At 47.8% G+C, this 26,334-nt stretch overlaps 1 protein-coding gene across 4 annotated transcripts in view; it reads right to left on the reverse strand.

Annotated features, from left to right (window-relative positions):
• KLHDC4 (kelch domain containing 4) overlaps positions 1-24,726 on the reverse strand; it is a 29,628-nt gene extending 4,902 nt beyond the window's left edge. For 2 of the 4 annotated variants that reach the window (XM_054169960.1, XM_054169959.1), the window contains exons 1-6: positions 20,217-20,299; positions 19,227-19,365; positions 17,164-17,300; positions 9,724-9,816; positions 8,691-8,850; positions 1,144-1,225 (exon numbers count right to left, since the gene is read on the reverse strand). In XM_054169960.1, the coding sequence (XP_054025935.1) occupies positions 1,144-1,225; positions 8,691-8,850; positions 9,724-9,816; positions 17,164-17,300; positions 19,227-19,253 (499 nt within the window). In that variant the 5' untranslated portion in view covers positions 19,254-19,365; positions 20,217-20,299. Of the gene's footprint in view, positions 1-1,143; positions 1,226-8,690; positions 8,851-9,723; positions 9,817-17,163; positions 17,301-19,226; positions 19,366-20,216; positions 20,336-21,290; positions 21,370-22,981; positions 23,074-24,503 lie in introns of those variants that run through there. The other 2 variants (XM_009904525.2, XM_054169961.1) reach the window with 2 other exon arrangements.
• Between the last annotated feature and the right edge of the window lie 1,608 nt (positions 24,727-26,334).

Below are 26,334 nucleotides of genomic sequence, written 5' to 3' on the forward strand. Positions count from 1 at the left end.
TTATTCCATGGAGCCCATCCTACATAATTTCTCTCCAGACGACCTTATCTGCTAACTTGCACCACTGCCTTAAGCCCAAGAGTAGGAAGAGTTCAGTGTATGGAGACCCAACTGCACTTTAAGCAGCAGCAGAAGGATTGTGCTCTAAATCTTCCAATCCTTTCTACTCTGGATTTAGAGCAAATCCCTACAGTGCAGGCTGGGAGAAGCCTGTGCACTGGGCTAGGCACTGGAGGAACCACGACTTCACCAAGATGAACTATAAATAAGACATAAAGCAAGCAGGGTCTGGAAGCCAGACAGTATGTGACCAACCCTCCTCCCCAAATCCCACTTTTAGAGGGTCAGGTTTCAGGAAATCAAACACAATTTTAACATTGGGGAAATTCAGCTCAAAAGAAGACTGTCCCTTGCCACGAGTCAAGGAGAAAATACACTTCAGAAAATGATGGAACTCCCATTTCTGGGGACATTGAGAGGCAGAACAACCAACCAACACCCACTCTTGAGAATATCCCTGCAGCAGGCAATCTCATGAGATCACCCCCAATCTTCTCTCTTAAAGAGTCTCTGAGACACCACTTCAAAGAGAGTTTGTCAAAACAGGAAGAATGCTGAAACCCCAACAACTTTCTGTTGCAAACCAGAAGAGCAGTGATCAAAATGTCCCAGAGAAGAGGAATTGCAAAACGTTGTTTTCATTCCCTCCCACATACAAACCAAAAGACAAAACAATCCCTAAAACACCTTTTCAAGTAATTCTTCTAGAAGCTGCCTGTGCAGGCCAGAGCTTCTCACAGTTATGCAAGGAGCATGGAGTCCATCTCAGACTACAAAAACACAGAGGACATAATTCCTCCAATATCCTCCCCACTCCATTTCCTTCACCTAGCCCCTTTCTTTTTCAGCTAGTCACACAAATGCACTTAAGCTACCCCTGGGAAGAAGAAATGTTTGTATCAACTCATCTGCTGTGTTTAGCCCCAAAGCAAACACTGGGGCTTAGCACTTGTCATTAAGAGAGAAATTTTGTTCTAATCTTGGGTTTTTTGGGTCTGTTAATCAAAGTAAGAGAGAGGATTTGCATGTGGAAGCCTGCAGCATCACTTCAGCACAACCCTCTGAGCTGCAGCAGCAGCTTACCTTCCTCCTTGCCCACACCTTCAGTCTTCAGCAGGAACATATCTGTGTGCAGGGTGCCTTTATCAACATCTTTCTTCACTCTCTGCAGAGGAAGGAAAGAGGGATATGCTCAGAGAAACAGTTTCAATACCCCAAAACACAGGGGGTCCAAATTCTTGAGGCCTAGCAACGTGGCTATGTACCATTCTGAACTTGCCACCCCACAGGCAGGCCTGACCACAGCCTGACTCTGTACATGAGAAGACAAACACTGTGAGAAGGCAAGGAGAAGCCACACAAGTGGTCACACTGTGCCTCTGGGGCATCAGGCAGCTTACAACCACAGTGTTCAAACCAGGGCTGCTTCCTGGGATGAGCCACAATCAACTGCTGCCCCGACAACCAGGCAGGGTTCTGAAGGCTGCAAGACAAGAGATTAAAACCAATTGTTTTGGGGAGGGAAATCCAAGGGAAGGAAGGAAAACCAAGGGAAGGAAGGAGGGAAGTGAAGAAAACCAAGGATAGGAAGTAGGGAGAGGGGGAAAACCAAGGAAAGGAAGGAGGGAGTGGGGGGAAAAACCAAGGAAAGGAAGGAGGGAGTGAAAGAGCGCACCAAGGAAAGAGGAGACCCACAGCCCTGCCTTTTACTGGCACAGTATCAGGTGCTCCTGAGGGACTCACTTCCCATCCATGCCCCTGCTTCTCCAGCTCTAAAGGAGAGCAGATACCTGCTCCACCAAAGTGCCACACAACAACTTTGCACAGCAAGGCCCTCTGGGATTCTGCCCTTGAACGCTGAGTAGCTCCAGAGTGTCTGTGCTGCATCACTTGCAAGATCCAAGTTTAAATACAGACCTGTGACTAGCAAGAACTCAAAGTCTGTCTGTCCCACTGCAAGAGCAGCAGAGGTGACAGCTCTCTCTCTGCATCACAGCCCAACTCCAGTTGTCATTTTTAGTATTCAGGGCCCCACAGAGCCTTGGGCAATAGTTTGTTGGTTTTTTTTCCTCCTAAACAGAAATAGAACAGCAAGGCAACAGCAAGATCAAGCCTCAGTTGAGGCCATCATATGTAATGATGTTTTCCCTTGCTCCTGTCCTTGTAAGCCCCTGTGCTCCAGAGCTCATGGCAACATGCAGCATTTGAAAGCAGCACTGTGCAACACCACTGGAGTAGGTCTTTTATTAATGTCATTATCCACCCATCCTTCATGCAGAGCTCTTACATCCTCCTATTTCCCTTCCTCCTGGGAGTGATGGCACAGTTGGGGAACTGCTTCCAGCAGAAGCTGGGAGGGGTGGGTCCAATCCTCAGTAAGAGGAGTGGGGCTTGGGCACATCTGAGAGGACAACAGCACAGTGCTGTCCTGCTCTTGCTGCACATCTCTAACCCTGTGCCTTGCACTTGACAGGTTTTGCTGCTGCAGGGTGTGTTGTGTACTGCATGGCAGTAACCAGTTTGAAGGCCCAATATTCCATTCTCAGAGAGGTAGAAGAAAGTGTGCTTGAGGCACTGGACAACACCACTGTAACTTGGACAATGATGAGAAGCCCCAGTGAAGGCTGATAATAAAGTGCTAGAGGAAACAGAACTCTACTCACAGTGTAGCAAAACGGCAGCTTCAGTTAATACAAAAATCAAGGTCTGTCTGTAGGGCTGTCTTGGAAAATCTGTTCATTTGGGGATGTGGCTCAGGTGCTTTCTTGTTCTCCACATGCACCTAAGCTTGTCCATTAGCCAAATGAAAGGCACACACTCTTCCAGACAGTGTATCTACACTGAGGAGAACCAGTTACGGGCAGCCACTTCAGAGAAGTCAACAACTGCACTATTCCACCTGCTGTCCTCAAGCAACAGAACATGAAGCACACAAGGGACAGGAAGCCTGTAGGAACAAGCATCAGTGACAGCCCTGTTTTCTCAAGAAGAGGTTTTACAGCAAGGACTCCTTCAGCCCCTGCCAGCTCTCCAGCAAGTGGAAAACAGACAAATTTTTGTATTGATGAGTGGTTATGAGGCATAGCTAGAGGAGGTGTGCTGCTGGAGATGTGGTTGGAGGGGTTGGCAGCAGGCAGCACTTTCAACAGACCCTTGAGAGAGAGCTGTCAGGGCAGGAAGGGAAAGAAATGCCTTCTAGGAAAGGTGCTGTTAAGTATGGAGTACACCAATCCGTAGCCTGGTGGTGCCTTTATTGTGGCATCTACAGCAGCAGCTCTCAAGTTCAAAGAGTTGTGAGTCACTGTGCCAAGGCAAGTGCCATCCTCTGGCAATGTCACATGCTGCTGTCACACCGGTCCAGAGCAGCAGAAGTCAGCAGTGCATTGCAGGCTGAGGGCAACTGAGATAGACCAAAAAGGTTTGTTGTATCACCTTAACACTGCATGCTTCTAAGCCTCACCTGAGCAAAGAGCTGTCATGGATGGTCAGAGGGAAGTGAGGGAAGGGAAGAGAAAGGGGAAGGAGGAAGAGAGGGAACAGAAAAGGAAGAGAGGGGAGGGGAGGGAAAGGAAAAGAAAAAAAGAGGAGAGGGAGGGGAGGGAGAGGAAAAGAAAAAAAAAGAGGAGAGGGAGAAAAAGGAAAAAGGAGAGGCAGTGGAGGGAATGGAGCCTTCACACCTTACAGCACTGAAGTGTACCCCAGTGCCTGCCAAATGCCTGTGTGCTGACAGGAATTGTGGTTATTTCCTTCTCAGTCCTAGGCAGGCTGCACTTTGTCCTTAAAAGCTAGCCAGAGCGCACATCCACGTGTGTGGGGGACACACAGGCTGAAGAAGGAACACAGTGAGATGTGCACTCTGCATGCAAGGGGGGGTGGGAAATAGCAGACACTGGAAGAGCAGCTGCTTTGCCACCGCCCAGGCTGTGTACAGTAAGTGCATTATTTGTCTGCTGAAAGCCACACGGCTCCCTGTAGTAAACACGCTGCCTGTGCGCCGTGACAAAGCTTCTCAGGCTGAGAAAACCCCAATGAGGCAGAGTGGGAGTTAGTTATTTGTTGTCAAAGAGATGCCTGTTTTCCCCAACTCACACTGGCTTAAAAGCAGGCAGCAGTACACTGCCACTGGAGAGATCAACCCCCTCACACTCAGAGCACCGGCTTGCCCTGAGCAAATGACTCTGTCCATCACAAAGAGGCTCCTGTTGCCCTCCACTGTCCTTCTTCCCTTGAAGTTCCAGGTGTTTGCTTTCAAGCACAACACTGGCTTGGAAATCCACAGCCTACTGTTTGCACATGCAGGTAAACCAGAAAGTTGCAAGAGCTTTACAGGCATAAGCTAAGAAAACAAACACCCCAGCTCCACTGACAGAGAGCAAGGTGCCTGTTTATCTCCCTTCAGAAGGAAACTGAGGCACGGAGAGCTGCTCTTGAAAAGGGAAATCAGGATTCCCCATCTCTAATGTGCTAAACATAAAATCATAGAAGGTTGGAGGGGACTGACAGTGGCAAAATACACCAAATCAGCAGAAGGCCTTAGCAGGCACAACTACAGAGGGAACCAGTCCCACCAGACCTTGCAATTCAAGAAAACACTTCAGCCCTCCCACAAGCAATTTCCCAGCAGAATCCAATTCAGCCTTGTAAAGCTTTTCACTAAAAAAAAAAAACCAAACCACCCCACAAGCCAAAAGAGCACCACATGCCAGTCTTCTTTGGCATCCAATAGCCCTACACACGTGTAAGGCCATCTCTCCCATGGCTTGTAGGCTGCTTGCACCTGCAAGGTAGAGCAGCCTTAGCCTCCAACACCTCCCGGCTTCACTTCAGAGCCAGTCAGGCACAGAGCGCTCAGGTTGCCTAGCAATAGAGAGGTCTCCTTGCTTTGCACAGCCCAAAAATGCAGCTTGATGCAGTGAGACCCATCCTCAGCAGGAGAAACAGGTGAGGCCATCTTTAAGATCAGCAGGAGAGCAAGTCTGAGCTCCTTGAGGGATTGTGAGGTGCACTTTAGGCAAAGCTGACAACATCCCCTTCTGCAAGGGACTGCAGCAGTTGCCTTCATCATTTTGAGGCTGAGAATGAAAGAGATGAAAACAGGGGCACCACTGTGCCAAGAATTGTGTATTTCAGAATATTAGCCACACTCTTTATCAGTTTGTACACTGACATCTCAAGTTAGTTGCACTGAAGGTTGTAAAGCTCCTTTCTCACCATCTGCATCCTGGTTGTTCACCACTCAGCCAGCAAAATCTAGTGGCTGGCACAGGCAAAGGCATGTCTGGGTAGCAAGGATCTTGTCCTGGCTCTGTGTGCAAGTACTGGAGTGCCTCAGACAAGTCACCTGAGATTTTCTGCCTCTGTTTCCCTAGCCATGAACAAGGTTTTCCCATTCAGGTCATGTGAAGGGAACTGAGCAACACAGCCTGGACTGAAGTGACTGAAAAGTGACCCTCCAGGCTCAGCTCTGCATCCAAGTCCAGGAAATCAAAGCAGGGACAACACTCTGCTTCTGCCTTTCCTGCTCACAACATCTGCTGACCAGACTGAGGACAGGCAGATTGATCACTCCATCAGGGCAACAGCCCCAGCTGCAAGCTGAGAGCGTTGCTCAGGCTTTATAGAGCCCCAGCAACCAGCTGGGTACAAAAGATGTCTACAGTTCCACCCATAACCATGAACCTCCGGGGCTTACATCTCTTTTTGCCCTAGGCAACGTGCATTATACCAGACCACAGAGCTATTTTGGTACAGTACTTCAAAGCAGATTTACAAGGGCTCAGGGGACCACAGGATAGAATGCATCCAACTGCCCGTCGCAGGCAAGCAGCCCTGCCACATCACAGCTCTCCCCATGCAGTGCGACAGCCATATCGCGCTGCTGCTGAAACAGAGCAGCTACTTCCATTTCCATCCCTCTTCCCTCCAAACCAGTTCACAACATCTACATGCTTGGGAGCAGCTCTGGCCTTAGGAGGCCTCCACACAAATCTACCCTTTTTGGTTTTTTTACAGCACACATACAACTTAGTCCTGTCTTTTAGTAAAAGAGAACTCTCTGTGACTTGGTGAATGATTGGACACTTGTCAGATGTAAAAATGACTTCATACAGCCAAAAATGTCTTCAGAGCACTCCTAAGTATAGCACCTACCTATGTCCAGTTCTGAGCCCCTCAGTTAAAGAAGGACATCGGCACTCTTGAACATGTCCAGAGAAGGGCAACAAGGCTGAGGAGAGGCCTTGAGCACAAGCCCTATGAGGAGAGGCTGAGGGAGCTGGGGTTGTTTAGCCTGGAGAAGAGGAGGCTCAGGGGTGACCTCATTGCTCTCTACAACTACCTGAAAGGTGGTTGTAGCCAGGAAGGGGTTGGTCACTTCTCCCAGCCAACCAGCACCAGAACAAGAGGACACAGTCTCAAGCTGTGCCAGGGGAAGTTTAGGCTTGAGGTGAGGAGACAGTTCTTCACAGAGAGTCATTCGTCATTGGAATGTGCTGCCCAGGGAGGTGGTGGAGTCACCATCCCTGTGGTCAAGAGGGGACTGGACGTGGCACTTGGTGCCATGGTCTAGTCATGAGGTCTGTGGTGACAGGTTGGACTCAATCTTTGAGGTCTCTTCCAACCTTAGTGATACTGTGACTGTAATTGGAGACAAGGAACAGGTGGTCTTCTGTGCCTGCCCAGCACCAATCAAGTATTGTTTCCTCCCCTATCTACCTCTTCTTTCTCTAAAGAGTACCCCAGCCAATGGCTTTGGGAGGAGTACACAAGCCAAACACACTCTTCCCTTCCAAGTAAGCCCAGAGAGACTCACCAGCAGCTATAAGCAATGAGAGAGAATTAAATGGCCACACATTAATGAAGTTGTGTTTCTCCTAGAGAGGCTAAACCTTGCTGAACTACAGTTTCAGAAGCGTGCTATACGTTTGTTGCTCAGTGTCTCAAGAAAGCTGCAGAGAAAATTCTGTTCAGTGCTCTGGTCCTGCCTGAAAGTTCACTTGTGTGTTCTGTAGCACAAGTGAAGTCTCTGCTAGGAATGGCAGATCAGAGAGAGGCAGACTTAGCTTTCTGTATTATAAACAAAGTGGTTGTTCTAATCTAAAAACCATTCTCCAAGCTGAAGAGGAACTGGACCCAACTCTTACCCTTGCTCAGTGCCCTGCATAAAGGCTGAGGGCAGCTTGGCATTCTACTGTATTAGCTCAAAACACAGAGCAGTGTGACAAGAGCCCACCCTTGTAAAGTGGAATGGAACAGAACCAACTGCAAACATGCATCAACTTCTGCATTTCCATGGGGCTCAGTGTGCTCTTGGAACACAGCTGCTTTCAGGAGCGACCAGAGAGCCACATGAAGCATAGCATGTAGGCTCACGCTTCCTTCCCACCCTCAAGAGTGAGGAAACAGGATAGGGAAGGGAAAGAGGACAAAGCCCTTTTGGGTAGAAAATGCCTCTGTATTGTTACTGCTATTTAATCAAATGCACATCTGATGAGCTAGAGCCCTGAGCGCAGGCCGTGAGGAGGCACAAATGCTTCTAAATATATAGCTGGACTATCTTCCCTCTCCTTTCCCTGCTTTTCTTCTTTGTTCATTTATTCACATCAGAAGAACAACGTGTCCTCCTCCCCCAGCGACGCGCTGCTGGAAGCGATGCCTCTCCACTGAGGCAGCAGCAGCAGGATCCAGCTCTTCTCTCTGCATTCACAGCATTAAAAGCTTTTGCAGGAGCCTTTTGCTCAATGAAATATTTACTTCCTCCTGCCCAGCACGGAGACATGGATACTTGGTCAGTCAGGACCTATGGTCTAAAGGGCTACCCAGTATAAATTACCATGATTAACAGAGCCAGGAGCAGAGCAGAGGAAGCCTGGTGCTCATCAAAACTCTTTTTGGGCTTATTGAGTTTGCTAAGTAGTGCTGCTCCCTTAACCCTTTCGCTGATGCAAGGAAACACAAGGCTCCTGGCAGCTGCTGCTATTAACCTGCAAGTACACAAATGAGTACTGCCTGGCAGTAACCACCACTGCTGCTAAAAAAGGTCATTTCTCCCAGCTGCTTATCCCTACCTCCGCGACATCATCTCCTTATACTGGGTTAGATTAGCAAGGCAAATACAAAACTCCTTTTAAGCAAGAGAAGGTCCTCAACCAGCACACAATCACATGAAGAAAGCCACAATGAGAAGACCAGATGGCTCCTGGTCCACAGCAGCCTGAACCACCCCATGTGTGAACAACCCAAGGACACAAGTGCACCTTCACCCCAAGCTGGCATAAGCACAGGCAAAAATACACCTTGGCTACCAGTGGTTTCAGACATCTGGCAGCTGCCTGACGTGTGGAAACATCATCAGCAGAGCAGCAGGCAGTTAAGTGATGAGATCACCACATCTTGCACTGTAGACAAGGCTTGTGAAACTCATCAGTGGAAGCTCTCCCAAGCTCTAAAACCTACTGGTCTCTCCAAGCAGTACAAATACAGGCCATCACAGCCAACACTGGCCATGACAATTGCATTGGCCCCAGTGAGGCAACCTGAGTTTGCCAGGTTTAGTTTTCACTTTACCTCCCTAGCTTTTCCATCAACTATTCAGCTCAGATGCAGGAAACAGAGCACAAAATCCCTCCTACCTGTTTGGAGTAGCCTCCATAGATGATTATGCTGCCCTCAGGGGTGGTAGCCATTTGACACCCAGATCTTGGAGCAGGCCCAATCCCCGAAGGAGCCAGCTTGCTCCAGGTGAAGGAGTCCAGGTTGAAGGCATAGACATCATTGTAATAGATGTAATCTCTAGGGAGAGGAAATTGGCACATCACAGGTTTTTGTGACAGTCACCATTTAGGACAGGATGAACTATCACCAGGATCCTCTGAGGAGGTGCAATACCCTATTCAACTCCTTACATTTATGGCTTTTCTTCTTCCACAGCAACACAGAGATTTGTTTGGATGAAGATTACTATAACAATTTGCACTTGACAAAGTTCCTTTAAGGAAGACCTCCCTGGGTTCTTTTTTACCCCTGTCATTCCTTACTACAACTGAGGTTTCAACTCTTTTCAGTTCACATGGTCCAAGGTAACTTCAACCAGAACATGAAAGATCAAAACAGGTTCAATTTATGTCTGTCTAGGAGGGTGGGAAAAATATCCCTATGTCCTGCTCTCCTTCTGCTCGCCAGCTCACACGCTGCTAGAGGAAAATGCTCTGCAGAAGTTAAACTCCCAAGGCCACAGCCAAGTCTGGGGCAGGCTTGGCACTCCCAGGGACTCCAGTGATGCTGGGCCTTGTCTGCAACCATCCACAGCTCAGCTCTCTTCACAGTCCCCATGACAGTGTAGCTGTGATCTCATGTAGGTTGTTAAGAGTCTACTCTTCAAGAGATGTTTCTAGAAAGACAAGGTTCTTTGACAACATTCAGAAGCCAAAGAGGATGTGCTGAGCTTGAGCTACAAGGGTAAGTAGCTACTTCAGTGATAAGCTAAGTGGTACAATGGTTTCTCAAACATCTGAAGACTAACTCAGGATCACTTGTCTAACATAAAACCAGTTTGGCAACAGTACTGTTGAGGATAATCCTTCCAGTAAAGCACAGCTTCCTGTGACTGGTGAAATTCTGCTGTCCTTTTTACAGAGGACTCAATACCATCCTGCAGTAACCCACCTTGCACTCTCATGGAAACCTCCAAAGACTATCAGCTGTCTTTTGCAAGCGACCATTCGATGTCCACTTCGTCCAGAAGGACCTCCTGATGCCCTGAAATGCAAACAAATTCCACTTGTCAGCCAAATTCCCTTTGCTATTTGCACGTCAGTCCATGTTTGTTGAACTCATTGGCAGCTGGGCTGATTGAGTTCAGCTTCTGCTCTCCTAGCACTGGAACCACAGGAAACTTTGTTGCCTTAATACATCTGTATGCTTTCCTTCTCTAACTCTTGGTATTTGCAACACAAGCATTGTGCATGAACAGTTTTACTCCTAGTGATAAGGGTCTAGTACCTAACAGCTCCCAGAGCCTTCAAGTCTCCTCTGCTATGAGTCAAGAGGTAATTTTTCAGGGTAGTTTAATGAATAGCAGTTAACAAGAAAGGCACTTCAGACAGAGATGTTTTCTCCTAGCACCAAGAGCCAGAGCCTGCCTCTGACATCCCCTCTCCTTCAGTGCCTTAGGAAATCATGTACCCATGCTGTCTTCACTCATCCACCTGCAGATAGGATACAACATCAAACCACTGAGAAGACTTTGTAAATCACATTTCCCCCAGCACAGAGGCAAAACAAATCCTCATTATTATCTTGCACATTAAAAAACAGCTACACATCTCTCTTCTGCTCTTTCAAGCCTCCCTGACCTTTCAGTTAAATGTGCCACTTCCATCTCCAGGAACAATCAACAGCACCCCATCTGTCACATCCAAAAGCTTCATGCAAAGCCAAGCAGCTGGCAATGACATTCCTGAGAGGGAATGAAGGTACACCTTCCTTCATGTTCACCCACAGACTGAGCATCAGATGGGAGAGAACAAAAACAACTTCAAGAACTCTCAAAGCAAAGGCAACTTCAGGCCAAAATGCTGAGAAGACAGGGTTTGCTTTGTGTGTTCTCTGTAACCTATGGATTGATCTATCAGGTTTTCACTCTCACTGAGGAGCCTCCCAAAGCACACATGGTTGGCAGCACTGAACTCAGCAAGCTTTCTCAAACAGGCAATGTTCACATCTGTGAAGTGGTTGCAGAATCACAGCCTAAAGAAAGAGAAAGCTGCTCACCTTGGAAAACAACAGCAAAACCTAAACCCACAGCCCTGCTGCCACACTTGGAACTGGCAGCAGGTAGCTGTGAAGTGTGATAATAGATTTCTGTGGACAGAGAAAATGAGGGAGGGTCCTTATTCCCCATGAAAAATGACAACCTTGCACCAGTCACCATGAAAACCTCCAAGCAGAACAGCAGTATTTGGGGAAGACTGAATTAACATTGATTGTCTGCACTTTTTCTTCTGAGAGAGTTGGGTTTTCTGAGCATTTACTGGATTTTTAAGTGTCACCCTGCAGAACAGCATCCCTGGTATTAATTTAATCAAGATCTGAAATCACTATTTCCTCTTCTCTAACCCAGCTCCCATGTTATTATTCCACAGGAAGTAACTTCTTTTCTTAAAGGAAAGAAGGAATTAAAAATCAACGTTAACAACAGAATCCTGTCCTCAGAGATTATCTTCTGCCTTCCTTCTCAGACAGGTTGCCTCCAAGTCAGGAATCAATTCTGAACAATAAAAGTGTATTCATTGATGTGTGTTTTAGTAAACAAGTTCCCACATGTGTACAATTAACTCAAAGTCACACACAAAGAACATCCGGTCTGGGGCTGGATCTGAATTCAGAGAAGTCTCACTGGCACCAGCAGCATTTGCTTTCAGTCATAAAGCTCTTTCCTCCTTTCTTTAGCTTAGCAACACAAGATGCTGAAACATGGTTCCAGGAGGTCTGCACAGCATTGTATCATCTCAACTTCTTTGGCCTTGCAAATCACAGAATCACGAAGGTTGGAAGAGACCTCAGAGATCATCAAGTCCAACCTGTCACCACAGACCTCATGACTAAACCATGGCACCAAGTGCCATGTCCAGTCTCCTCTTGAACACCTCCAGGGATGGGGACTCCACCAGCTCCCTGGGCTAATGCTACAAATCACAGGAAGCAGATGTAGAAGAAAGCTGACAGCTTTTGATGTAAGGACATACCTTCCTAAACTTGCAGCAACTGCTCTTTAGAAGCATTTTTACATGGAATTATTCAGTCAATGGCCTTCATCCCCAGTCTCCAAACACAACACTGGGGAAAACCAGATGGCATGGTCAGGTAGGAATGGCAATACTTATAACCATGGTGTCACTCCAGAAGGCACCTGCTGCAAGCTCCAAAGCTTGTTTCCCAAATACAGACTGTGCCCTTTTACCTGTGGCATTGCTCATGGTCCAAAGCAAGCGTTTTGGAAATGGCTTCACAGGCTTTATGATTAATACTCCACTTCATGGGGTTGACACCAGGAAGCAGACATGTGGGAGGGAGCTGTAAATTCTCCAGACTTTTTTTTTTAAAAATAGATTAAAAGATGAGTCTGGGTAAGGACTGGCTCTCCACATGTACAGCATGAGTCTGATCAGAACTGCTCCAGAAGGAATCTGCTTTTGCCTGTGGAGTTACTCTGGGAGTTATAGTAACGTAACAGACCTGAAGTCAGCCCCCAGATACAAAAATTAAAGACAGTGGCTACAGACTGCACAAGTGAGTTACCTTTTCATTCATCCCTTCATTCAGAGGAAGGAATCTGAGGATGAATCTTGGAGCCTTTCCATAACAATAGAAGGGATAGAACATCAGTGTGACATTTCAGGACAAAGCACTTATCCTCCAGCATTCATAGCAGGCGAAGCCCAGATACTTTGTGTCCCGTTTCACATCTCAGGCTTAAGAAGGCCAACAAGGGGTCTGTTCAGTGGCACACACACAGCTAGTACACCCATGTGTTTGGATAGTCAGGAAGCACATAAGCAAACACACAATTGTAGCAAGGCACAACCGCCCCCCAAATCCCTTGCAAAGTCCACCAATAGTTGTGCATTTGTACCCTGATCTACCAAAGAATAAGCTCACAAGGGTCACTTCTGGGCCAACAGAGGAAGTCCACTCCGTGGTACAGCAAAATACCCTCCTTTAAGCACCAGTGCACCTTTCCACCTTGTGCTGCAGGACCTGATGTTTGCAGTGACAGAGAGCACATGAGAGAGCAGAGCTGTCAATTAGAAACAAACCTGTGCTGACAGGCGTCCCGCCCGACAGTGACTGCTCCAGTTCTCCCTGTAAACAGCGTTAAACAGATGCTTGTGAAACCTTCCCCTGCAGTATTTATAGCACCACATCTCAGAGCTGCCATGGGAAGGATCATTAACATTCCAGCATTAAAAGAAGCTACACAGGCTCCAAAGCAAGACAAAAAGCTACATGGAGGAGGGATCTGCCACTTCCCAAGCACAGCCCCCAAGCCTGATGCTCCCCTGTCTCTCTTTGAGGAGTGCATTGGGCCAGAGAGCGCTGAATATAATAATTCCTCTCTAGAAAGGAATGAGGCAATTAGGTTAAAACATGGCTTAGCTCTAAGGTAGAGTAACAATTAGTTCATGCACTGAGAAAACCTTGTGCATCACACACATGACAAGGTGGTTCCAATAAGTCAAAGTCAGTTGCTGGCAAGTCTCCTGATAGGCTGAGATTTGCTGTATTTAGACCCTTTTTGTGCATGCAAAAGGCAAGTAAACATAGCTAAATATTGCTAAATGTAGCAGGTTTGAACTCTGCCAAGCAGACTGGCACCACTGTGCTCTGTGCTAGGAGATAATGGAGACCCACCTCCCCAGCAGCCTTTGCAGACACAGCACAAGGATGTTATTCACAGGGATGAGTTGAATTCAAGGTTTTATTTTCAATAGAGTTTTTTAGTCAAGCCTCTTACTGCACCAAGATGGTCTGGGTCATGAAGTGTGGGCCAGGAAGGACAACACAACAGTCTGAAACTGAAGCTACGAGGCTGCAATAAACTACATTTCCTAGAACTCCAAGTTCAGAACACAGCAGGGTCATCTTAGCTATTAAATCCACACAAACTAATACACTCACACTCACCTGAAAAGGGGCACATGGAATTCTTCCCATGTAGAAGAGACAGAAGCTTTCTCTCTTTTGGCCAGACTGTTATTCTATTTATGTGCACTAAAATGATGCCTTCCAAATCCAGCTGAGTTGACTCAGTACCAGTTTGTACCCCAAATTTCTTATCCTCAGACACCCAGGTAACACTGCTACCAGACTGGACACATGGCATTACTGGTCTGCTGCATGGAAGCTTCTTGTACCTGGGCTGGTGCCCAACAAACCTACACAATCTGCCCCTTCCATCTAGTCTTCCCAGACATGTTCACTCCCTCAGTAGCCCCGAGCCTACCCCCACTGCCACCAGTCAACCAAGCCAGTTAATGGCAAACCAAAGTATGACAGGAGCCTGACTTCAGACAGACATGAGGAACGTATGTGGAAAAATGGGGGAAAAAAGCATAATGCTGAAGGAAATGAAATGCACAAGTGTTATGATCATAATTTTCCAAGAAGTAGGAAAAGAAATCCCTCGTGCAACTCACCAATCATCCCTGCCCTTTCCTCTTCCCCTTTCCAGGCAGACTGTAATCAAGATGCCATATGGAAAAAGCACAGAGGCAGCAGAAACTTGATTTTCACACTCAGTCAGGTTAGCATTAAAACAAAGACGTCCCCTCCCAGCCTCCTCCACCAGATGCCTCATTAATGCAGCTCCTGGAGCTCTGCCCAAGGATGAGGAGGAGATGCACTTTGTTTTATTCCAACACTGGGACCAGGGCACAGGCACTTGCAAAATTCCAGCAAGGCTGAAAGACAGACATCCACCCAGACATATCAGGAAGGTCTAACGGAGTGGGTCTTGCACGGGGCTGGGAGAGAGAAAAGATCATCTCAGGGCACTTCCATCCATATAATTCATGAGTCTCAGTTAGAGAATGTCTGTCCTGGGATCTGTTAAGAAACCATGAAGCATCAGTGTCTCCAAATGCATCCTCCTACTGTGGCATGGCAACCTAGGTGACATGTGATAACCAATTCCTAGGGACAGAGAGTAGTTCTGGGTGGTTTGAAAAGTGTGGACCTAGAACTTGCTCCTTAGGTGGGATGAAGAACTAACCTCAGCAGTCTGGCGCCCTCCTAACTGACTGTAACAAGCCATCACAACAAAAACTCTTGCCTTGGTTTTAGCTCACTTGGGACCTGGTTCTGCTGGGAACATCCTGCAACTCACAGCACCTGCGAACTTCACGCTCAGCACCAGGGAACGAAACATAGAATGTTTTGGGCTGGAAAGAATCTTAAAGATCATCTAGTTCCAACCCCCCTGTCATGGGCAGACATGTCTTGCTATAGCAAGCTGCTCATCCAACCAGGCTTTGAATGCTTCCAGACCTGGAGCCTCCAGAACTTCTCTGGGTAACCTGTTCCAGTGCCCCATCACCCTCATGGGGAAGAATTTCTTCCTGCTGTCTAATCTAAATCCAGCTTCTTCCAGTTTGAAGCCATAACCCCTCATCCTGTCACTCCATGCCTTTGCAGAAAGTCTCTTTCCAGCTTCAAATACTGGAAGGCTGCAATAAGGTCTCCCCAGAGTCTTCTCCAAGCTAAACTCCAACTCTCTCAGCCCTTTGATCATCTGTATGGCCTCCTCTGGACAGTTGCACACCCTTGTGTTGAGGGATCCAGAGCTGGACACACTACTCCAGGTGGGATCTCCTGAGGGCAGAGGGGGAGAATCCACTCCCTCAACCTGCTGCCCACGCTGCTTCTGATGCAGCCTTAGAGATGTTTTTTTTTGCAGGTTACACTCAGCATCCCCACTGCTGCTGTCCCATGTGGGATAAGATGCAGGATGAGTAGAGCCTCACAACCACCTCATTTCCTCCTCCCAGGCAGGTCAGGTACCACAGCATTTGTTTTGGGAGTGGAAAATCCCAAATCAGCACTACAGCAACACATCAGCAAACCCACGAGAGGACAGCTTGCGCCAGCAGTGGTGGAGCTAAGGAAGCTTCCTCTGGGTTCTCCAGGGGCTCACAAAACCCAGTCTCCCTCCCTCGCTCTCCCTGCAGCTGGGCGTTTACACTGTTTGCTGGTGAGGATTATTTCAACCAGGAGTTTGGTTTAAATGCCAACCCTTTTTCAACTCTGGTGAGCATCTCCACCTGCCCCCCCCCCCCCCTACATGGAAGCCATTGGGATAAGAGACATTTGAGTTCATCCCCTTTATTTGGCTGAGAGTGAGCAAAGGATTCAGAAGTTATTTTGGGGGAGCTGGGAGGGGTACAGTCACAGTCATCACGTCAGCTTCTGCCTTAACAACAATAGGCAGATCAGCCTGCACACTGACAGGTCTTTTTAATCCTTGCACCTCTTAAAGAGCCCTCCATCATTTTGGGTTTCTCAATGACCAGCAGGACTCACTACAGTAAACCTGGCCTCCTGTAACACAACAGATTACAGCTGTTAGTAAACTAACACTGCCAGGTCTGGAGCCAAGAACCACACTGGTGGGCAGGAAACAGTCACTTATGAATCAAACAGTTTTTCCTCAGCCTCCCAGAGTCACTCAAAAGGACAATCCCTGGATTCTCACAGAGCTGCCAGGATCCTATGCTGTGAAGCATCCTTTCAGCCCAGCCAGTTTTGGAATCCTTGGGGGTTTTGAACATTGCCTCCGTATTTCCACCGGCACCTTCCATATGAGCAAGTATTCAAAGCTGCTGCTTTCCCCAGTGCCACCTCAATGGTCAGTGGTACTGGAGTTCCAGCCCACCCAAAGCTGTGCTCTGACTAAACCCACAGCCAAGACAATTCCAAAGTCCCAGAGAAAGCTGATGTCAAAGCCAGACCCAAAGCCACACCTCTTGCCTCTCAATCCACTGGATGACTCACCAGACCTTCTTCTCTCATGCAAATATAAACATGAGCAGCAAAATAACAAGCCAAAGGTTAAGGAAACATTAGGAGAGGACTTCAGGCCAGATCCACAGAAGGTATTTTGACACCTTAATCCACATCAAAAACTCCCAGGGCTTTTGGCACTGATTTACTTTGACAGGTCTGAATTATTGGCTTGTTTATCCCAAGGAATCTTGAGGCAGCAGATGCCAATTATCAGGAGTGAAGTTGGCTCTGTGGGAAGATACAAGCTGTCTTCTCAAGCAAGGGTAAAATGGGAGATCCTCATACTAGTCTTGCACAACCCAGCCTGGAAGAGCCCACCCCTCTATAGTCAGGGCTGAGATGAGCAGATAGCTGGGAAATCACAGCACTATACCAGGAAGCAAATTCAGATCATGCTGGCACAGTTCCTTGTGAGGTCAACATCACTGACTTCAGAACACATCACCCAATTACAGAACCCCAGCTCCGAAGGGACCTCAAGGGTCATCTAGTCCATTCTTTCTTGGCAAAGGCACAGCCTAGACAAAACAGTCCACCACTTACTTGATCTGCTCCCAGGTCTTGGTAGCCAAATGCAGGACCCAGAGATCCTTGTAATGATAGAACTGTTCCCCATTGGGAGATGCAAACTCCCCGCCAAACACCCAGAGCTGCCCACCGGCTGTGGGCACCACTGCTGCCTGCCAGGAAAAGAAGGAAGAGGTGGATCAGGTGAGAGTTCAGGAACTAGACAGGACAACTTCATCACTCAGATGTGGCAGCCTCCTCCAAATACCAGAGAGCAGACAAGTGACAACAGCAGCTCTCTGGGAATGAAGGAAGGGGAACTTCAAATGAAGCTATTCATTGTTTAGCAGACCTTCCCTTCCCTTCCCTATGGCAAGGGGAAGCTGGCCATGGAGTTGGGCTCTCCCACCTCCTGGCATCCTGAGTTCCAGTTCTACAAATTCAAAGCTCAATCTGAAAACATCTTTGGGATTTAGCTTAACAATTGTTGCAATCTCTCTGTTCACCAAGACCTAAGGCTCAGCAGCATTTCACTCACATTTCAGTCACATAAAAAGCATCCTGCAGAAGACAAACTGGGAATCCATGGGAGGAACAGAGGCACTTCCTGCCTCCAAAATATACCTAACAGCACAAGGCAGCAGGGTAACACAGGGAAAAATCTTTTGGAAGAGGCCATTAACAGCACACAACTGCCCTTTGAAGTTTTTATTGATTATAAACAATAAACAATAGAGAAGCCAAGCTGCAGCACAAGTCCAAACCTTACACTCTGTCAAGACCTAAAAAGCATTACTGCTCCCTCTGAAAAAAAGCAAACCCAAACCAAATCAAAACCAAAGTCCCAACCATAAAAACCCTAACCATGAAGGAAATGTGCAGTGCTTGGAAAAGAGGAGCCTGTTTCTGCTTTGATTCCAACAAGTAGCAGAGGAGAGTATCAAAGGGGTTTGTTTGGACTTTTTTGCACAGAGCAGCACCAAAACACAGCAAGCTGACACTTAAAAGCAGAGAGAAAAGAGCAAGACTCTACCTCATTAAAATTACCTGCCTAAGAACTCAAGAAGAAACCTCAAGAGGAAACTATGTGACTGTGCAAATTTCTTCCTTGACTGGGACTTCCTGGGTTGTTTATGCTATAAACAAATTCTTCCATGCATATTTTCTTCAGGGTACCCATCACAGATCAACAATGGGACAATGACCTCCTCCTTCAGAAGGGCTTCAATACCTGCCTGTCCTTCCCAGCAAAGATGATTTTTTTAGCATCAGACACATGTCCTGACATCAACCAGCCCATACATGCAACAATATGGGGTGTGTCTGCAAGCAGGATTTGTGGGAGCATGAAGCTACCTAAGCAAAGAGATGTCTACTGCTTAAAAGCTTAAGGAGAAGGTAGATACAACAGTCTACTCATACTTGTGTGTGATCTTTTGAAGAGCTGGCTTGAAATTCACTCTACAGCCAAACCTTTTCCTTAACTGACAACACCCATCCATGGTTACTCTCACCTCAGCTCTGTTTGAATTGATGTAATGGAGCCATGGTAAGTCAGAGGACCATGTGCCAGGGACAATAAGTAAGACTGAAAATGTGCATAGACAACATTTCTGTTCACCTCTGAGCTAATGCAAACAATGAATTCAAAATAAAGTCACAGGGAAGACACCAAACTGGTGAACTAATGAGGCTGAACTGTTTCCTGTGTGACTGTAATTATCAGACAGAAAATGCTGTTGAAGCAGGACTCCTCAGGCAGGATTCTCATTTTGTTTCTGTTGTGATCCAGTGGCAGTTCCCCGAGGCACAGCCTGCCTGCTCAGCTCACATTCAGCTGCTAGACAGCCACCTGCTGGCTACTAACACCCCAACAAGCGCCTCTCAACTCCACACCCACCAAGCAACTTCCTTTTTACCTAAAGTATTTGAATCTCCTTATAGAGTTTAGGCTCTGAAATCAAGTTCTATTTCAAGCACCACAAAAATCAAGACAGAACCTTTTGGTTCAAGGAAGAACACATAGCTCAGAGCAAGACTAGCATTTAGGGTGTAGCAAAATGAAGGTAAATGAACCTAACTAGGGTATTGGATCTTACCAGGAAGCTCTGAAGAGCTTTGGCCATGGGGAGGAAAATAACATTCACATCCTGTGTGGCAGCTTTTGAACTGTACCAGTCACCCAGCCACTTGCTGCAACAGGTAAGATAATCTACCAGGCTGGCAAGGGCCAAAGACCTGCAAAAAACACAAGTCTTTGGACCAGCTTCTATGGGGCAGGTGTTCACATCAGCGTAAACAAACCCAAATCCTTCATCATCACAACCAGCCAGTGATCTTAATGACACAGACACCAAAGAGGTGAATTCTAAGGGAGTATCATCATACCCCAGAGAAAATTTAGACAACTTTCTTGCCTTTTCAGACAACAGAAAACCAGCCCATCTGCCAAGGGAAAAAGGAAATTGCAAACCAAAGGCGGGACACAGTCAGTGCTAGTGGTCCATCATACAGCTGGGACAGTGGGCAAAGCCCAACTGCTACCTGTTAACAGAGACATCCTATAGGAATGGGTGAGGCTTTCACGCTGCTGGAGTGTCAGGATCTGTAATGCCTGTGGGCATTAAGGAAATCGTGGTGCACAGCAACCTAGTCATTCAGAGCACTCAGGTCAAGTTCAAAGCTATACCCTGACCAGCATTTTGCAAGTTCAGTGCCATCCTAGGATTAGGGATGTCTGAGCTGGTCCCTACAAACTGCAGCAAAGAGACTTACTCAGAAGGAGACGGTCTCCCCTGTAAGACCTGTTTGACTTCTGCTGACCCAACAGATGCAACCTCAAATCTTCACTCCACACTAAACATTTCCAGAGGCCACCCAGTGATCAGACAGCACAAGCACCTTGGAGTGGAATGTACAGGCCCCCTCAGCAGAAGAGGCAAAGTGACCACTGGCACCCCCATTACCAGATGAATACACAGAAGCCAGAAACCCACAGGGGTGAAAAACAAAACCCAGATGAATTCACATCCACCTTCAGAACAGTGTCAGAACCACTCCAGCTGCTGCTCTGGCAGCCACAACTTTACCTGGTGAGCACATCGCCTCGGTGGTGGGTTGGGGATCTCTACTTTAGCCCAGCTGCTCTTCCTGATGTTGTAAACATAGAGGTCATTATACAGGTAAGTCTGGTAGAGAGGAAGAGAAAACACACATCACCACAGCTCTGCTTTGGATGGGGTCAGTTTGTCCAAGCACAGCAACCCCTGAGGGTTAGCTGTGAGTATGGGATGGAAGAACAGCAACAGCTTTGCATAGCACCAGCTCACCTGCCTCATCAGGCAGGGTAGGAGGACAACATCCTCCTTTATTAGGCTGGGAGTCATCAACTTTTTCAGTGATGCACTGGATTGGACTGTTCTTTCCCAAACCCTTGGTTAAGACTTTGACAGCTCAAGGTATGAGGACTTAAGAAGTTGGAGCTTAACACAAATGTGCAGGTTAAAGTTGCCCAAACTGCTGCTCACCTCCAGAGACAGGAACAGCTTGAGGTAGTGAAGCAGTCAGAATTAGTCTAGCACATCACACTGGGTGATCCTAAACCAGCCAATGATCATTGGCAGGCTCAAGTTTTCAAGCTATAGCACACACAACTTCTTAAGAGTTATTAAGACCAGTTTGTTTCCAGAAAGCACCATTCATTTCCAGGAGCACGATAAACACTTGCAGAAACTCAGTATGTTACAAACATTTGCTGCTGTAGCCATCTCCAAGGCAAGCAGAGCCTTGCCAGCAGCAAAACTGCAGAAGTATCTTGTTTTGAAAGATGGAACATACGAGATTCTTCAACAGTTATCAAAAGATGAAGGGCAGATATGGGTACAAGTGAGTCTGGAGAAATTATGAAGCCCTGAAATATTGATGCTGAGACAATCACTCTGACTCCTTAATGGGTTCTAACATGTCTCCTTCCTGCCAACTGTTCAGGCATGAGACAGTATCACGGCAGAATTAAAAGGCTATTTTGCTCTCATTCAGGGACAAATACATATTTTATGACTTCTGCCTTGAATTTCACTTCAAATGAGACTCATGCAAATTACAGCAAAAGGCAGGGAGAGAGTAGGAGAAAGAAGGAAAAAAAAAATGGAAGTATACATTACTTTTTGGCCATTGAAATATTCACCTCCAAAAAGGATCAACTCGTCTTTCTCAGGGTGAGCAGAGAGGGAGCCATTGAGCCTGTGAAACAAGGAGGGATGGCCAAAAAACAAGCAGATGTGCAAGAGCCGTCTCACACTCAGAAGCTTCCAGCCTTTAATTCACATCAGCACCTCTGCCCTCTAGCCACAAAGGTCTCTCCATCATCTGCCAAATTACTAGGCTGCGAGATTCCCCCCAGGGCTAAAAACTTCTCCAAGAAATTAACTTCTTGAAAAGTTCTGGCAAGATTGATTTGGCAGTGTCTGAAATCCTCTCCTATTTCAGGAGCACACGTCCCACCCTCATTAAACACGCCTTTTGACGTGAGCTCTTGAATTTTAATGCTGGCGTGTCAGGATCAGGAATGAGTTTTATGAGGGCCCGTAACAACGGGCAGAACTGTCTCAGATCGACTGATCTGCGTCATTACTCTGCAGTCACCACTGGCCACTGCTCATCTGCGGCCCACCCAAGGGTTCCGCACCATGCAGAGACAGATCCCTGACACTCCCAAGGAGGAACTAAGTGACCACTCTAACAACCCTGTGAAATTAACAGTAGGATACTGACCAGCGTTGAAAGTACTCAACGGGTGTCATAGTAGTATCATAGTATCAGTCAGGGTTGGAAGGGACCACAAGGATCATCTAGCTCCAACCCCCCTGCCGTGGGCAGAGACACCTCACACTAGATCAGGCTGGCCAGAGCCTCATCCAGCCTGGGCTTAAACACCTCCAGGGACAGTGCCCCAACCACCTCCCTGGACAACCCATTCCAGGGCTTCACCACTCTCGTGGGGAAGAACTTCCTTCTCACCTCCAGCCTGAATCTCCCCACCTCCAGCTTCATCCCATTCCTCCTAGTCCTATCACTATGTGAGATCCTGAGAAGTCCCTCCCCAGCCTTCTTGTAGGCCCCCTTCAGATACTGGAAGGCCACAATTAGGTCACCTCAGAGCCTTCTCTTCTCCAGACTGAACAGCCCCAACTCCTTCAATCTGTCCTCACAGGAGAGGTGCTCCAGCCCTCTGCTCATCCTCGTGGCCCTTCTCTGGACACCTTCCAGCACCTCCAGATCCCTCTTGTAATAGGGGCTCCAGAACTGGATGCAGTACTCCAGGTGAGGTCTCACCAGAGCTGAGTAGAGGGGGAGAATCACCTCCCTTGACCTGCTGGGTGTTGAGTACTTTCACACATACCCCAAAGATTAATCTCCCCTAAAACAGTGGGCTGCTCAAAGGAGTCCTAAAAGGATAGCAGATTATCACAGATAAAAGGCATTGATTTAACAAGCCACAGGAAACAGAAATACAGAACCCAGGAGTAAGTGGAACCAAAGTTATGCTTGATAAAGTGTCTAATATCTCATTGCACATCCTTCTGCCTCTTCAGTCCTTTCAGCTTTCTAGTCTGAACTGTTTTGCCTCCTTTGTGCTGATGGGATGATTTTAAAAGTGGATTTTAAGGCCAAATAAAGCTTTTAGTTCCCTTTTTAACCAGAGATACAGCACACCAAGTATTTTGTAACTTCAGATACCAGCTATGGCAAATATTATGCCTTGCATTCTCAGGAAATAACTTTAAATAAATAAATGTCACCATAAGCATCATCAGCCACTGTTTAAATGATAACCAAAGCCTCAGTCTCTTACCTGGGTGAGGGGGGTGGGCAGGATGACTCAACTACTTGGGTCTTTTTAGCATCTAAACTCTGGAATTCTGCTATCAGGGCTTCAAGATCCTCCTGAAAATAAAAAGCCAGACATGAATTCCTTGACATTCACAAAGCAACCTTCACACCACATGAAACCAGCAGGCACTCTTGTGATTTCCCTCTTTTAAACAAGTTGTCTGCTTAGCATCCCTTCATTCAGTTACAAGAAATGGATGTTGAATACTTCCACACATACCCCAAAGATTAGTCTCCTCTAAAACATTAGGTTGCTCAAAAGAGTCCTAAAAGAATAGTATGTAAAGTGCATTTAGTGCACACCTGCTATTCCTCCAGCAGAATCACTGCACAAATCAGCAAGTAAATGAAAATCATTTAAACCCTAACAGAATTACAAGCAACTGTGTGCTACAGCCCAGCTGGTCCTCTTGTCTGCAATGGAAGAATGACTAAATGGCACTGGAAACTCTCTTCTATTCAGCTGAAAAGAAAGCTGAACATAAATTTTTATTCCCTTTCAACTTCTGTCAAATAAAAATGAAGTCTGCCTCCAAAACACAAGACACACCAAGCTGTGAGGGCAGAAGCAGGGATTTTCTGATCCACCGTCTCTCCTACAACTCCTACTGCTCTCCACCTCCCTTCAGTTAAAGTCTCTGAAGGTGTGGTCAAAGCAGAGATTTCCAAGATCTGGGGATTGTGCCCCTGCAGCACAGCATCAGCTCCATCAGCTCTCCCTGCAGCTGTACAGAGGGTCTTTCTACGTCTGAAGTTTTGCATTATGCTGGTAACATCACGCTTTGACCATATAAAGGTAGCTTGTTTGAGGCCTAAATATCAACACTCACTCTAGCAGTGAGGGAAACAAACATTTACATTTTTATGTATGGGTTCTATGTCCAGCAGAAAAGGAGGGGAGAGACAGAAGGTAAGAAGGACCCTTACACTGCACTTGCTGTCCTTTTTCTTGTCATCCTTTTATACCTGCTGTCACATGCTGCACCTAGTTGTGACCTACAGGGTAGCAGTTTTCTCTTCACCCCTTATCCTCTTTCCCGAGTGGCCTGGCGCGCATACACACACACACACACACACACACACACACACACACAGAGGCGCTGACCCGCAGGCCTGACCACAAGCACCACTTTTCCCCTTTTTCCACCAGGACTGCCCTAAACTAACCGTGAAAGTTTCATGAGATATGCACCGACCTCAAAATCCCTCTGCCTGCACCTCTTCTGCCCAGCTGATGACCTGCGACCCCCTGAATCACTTTACCAAGTTACAGCTGCTTTCTCTGCATAAATTCCCTTGACTTTCAACTGGAAATGCCTCTGCCTCCAAACCACTCCGCCAGCCTCCCTATGCCTCCTTCTCTACCACCGCTTTCCCCTTCAGATTCCGCTTCACAAAACGCCCCGAGACCGACGAAGTTTCATAGGGAGGCCCAAGACGCGCGGGCTGGGGCTACCAGAGCCCCCCCCGCTCCCACCCCTCACCTCCTCCTTCTTGGCTCTGCGGGACACCTTCTTCTCCATCTTAGCAGCTGTCTTCTCGGCCCCTTTCCCCTTCTTCTCCCGCTTCCCTTTCTTCCCCATGGCTGCGAGGCCGCGCTAGGCCGCTCGGGCAGCACCGCGCTCGCCGCGCCGCACCGGCCGCCCCAAGCGCACCGCCAAGCGGGCAGCGGCGCCGGTTTCGGTCCGGCGCTTCCAGGCCGCGGTCCGCCTCCTGGCCGAGCAGCGATGTTGCGGGCGCCCTCTGCAGGCGCGGAGGAATCGGTGCGGGCGCGGAGGGACGGTGCGGCCGCTCTCCACGCGCCCGCCCTCCCGCGGTTTACCCAGCGCCGGGCCGAGGCTTGAGGGAATGCTGCGGGCGGGGACGGGACTAGCCTGGCCCGGCCCGGTCCTGTGATCCCCGTCAGGCCGGGGAGAAGCCCTTCTCACAGCGCCTGTCACCCACCGTCATTGTCCATGCTGCTGTTGACACGCTGCTGTTTATCCGTGCCCTGAGGAGACTGTTGAACCCACAAAATGGCCCCCTGCCCTCACACAAAATGGCCCCTCCCGGGGCACTGACGCACCTAGGGGGTCCACCTGGAGGCATGAGGCGGGCCTGGGGCAGGCTCCACACAGAAAGGAAAATGAACCACGTCCTGAATACTGTGTCCAGTTCTGGGCCACTCAGTTTAAGAAGGACATTGAGACTCTTGAATGTGTCCAGAGAAGGGCAACAAGGCTGGGGAGAGGCCTCAAGCACAGCCCTGTGAAGAGAGGCTGAGGGAGCTGGGGTTGTTTAGCCTGGAGAAGAGAAGGCTCAGGGAAGGCCTTATTGCTGTCTACAATTAACCTAAAAGGAGGTTGTAGCCAGGAGGGGGTTGGTCTCTTCTCCCAGGCACCCAGCACCAGAACAAGAGGACACAGTCTCAAGCTGCACCAGGGGAAGTTTAGGCTTGAGGTGAGGAGAAAGTTCTTCACAGAGAGAGTTGCTGGCCAGTGGAATGGGCTGCCCAGGGAGGTGGTGGAGTCACCATCCCTGGAGGTGTTCAAAAAGGGATCGGATGTGGCACTTGAAGCCATGGTTTGGTAGTCATGAGGTGTTGGGTGATAGGTTGGACTTGATCTCTGAGGTCTTTTTCAACTTTATTTATTCTATGATTCTATGAATACCTCAGGGACTCTGCGCTGTGCAAGCATTTTTGTGGGCAAAGTTTTGGGTTTATCAGGGCCAGCCACAGAGACCTGAGGTGTGGGGAAACTGAATGACATAGTGGGCACTGTGGGGTGAGGCCAGGCAGCTGCTTTCTGCCATAGATAGTGGGGAAAGAATAACAATGACTGGATTTTTTTACATGGTATTTCACTCAGATGCTGATCCCATGTAAAATTTCAGGGAGAACACCTGCTTTGAACACCTAACCAGCTTGTCCATTGTAAATATGAGTTCAAACACAGCTTTGAGCTGTGAGTTGCCTTTCATCCTCTGCACTTCAAAATTGCCTTGGTGATTGTTTCTCACTCCCAGGGAAGAAGTCCAATTGTTTTAATTTTCACTGAATTCCCACAAAACCTCACATTGCCTGGAAGCAGGGCGATTTTCATCACTGTCCAACCCACCACCTAACCTCAGATCAGTGAGGATATCCACTGAGGGCACACGCAGCTCAGTGCCCACCAAGTTAACCCAAACATCCAGTAGGAGCTGTGGAAATTGCAGGATGGATCCTGTGCTTTGAATGTCCGCCTACACTTGAACCTCAGATCTTGGACAACACAGCCCCAAAGCATAAAGGGAAGAGCTGGGAAAATATTTTGAGGTTGCAGACAAAGTACA

This window comes from Dryobates pubescens, chromosome 19, assembly GCF_014839835.1.
Source record: "Dryobates pubescens isolate bDryPub1 chromosome 19, bDryPub1.pri, whole genome shotgun sequence".
Lineage (NCBI taxonomy): Eukaryota > Metazoa > Chordata > Aves > Piciformes > Picidae > Dryobates > Dryobates pubescens.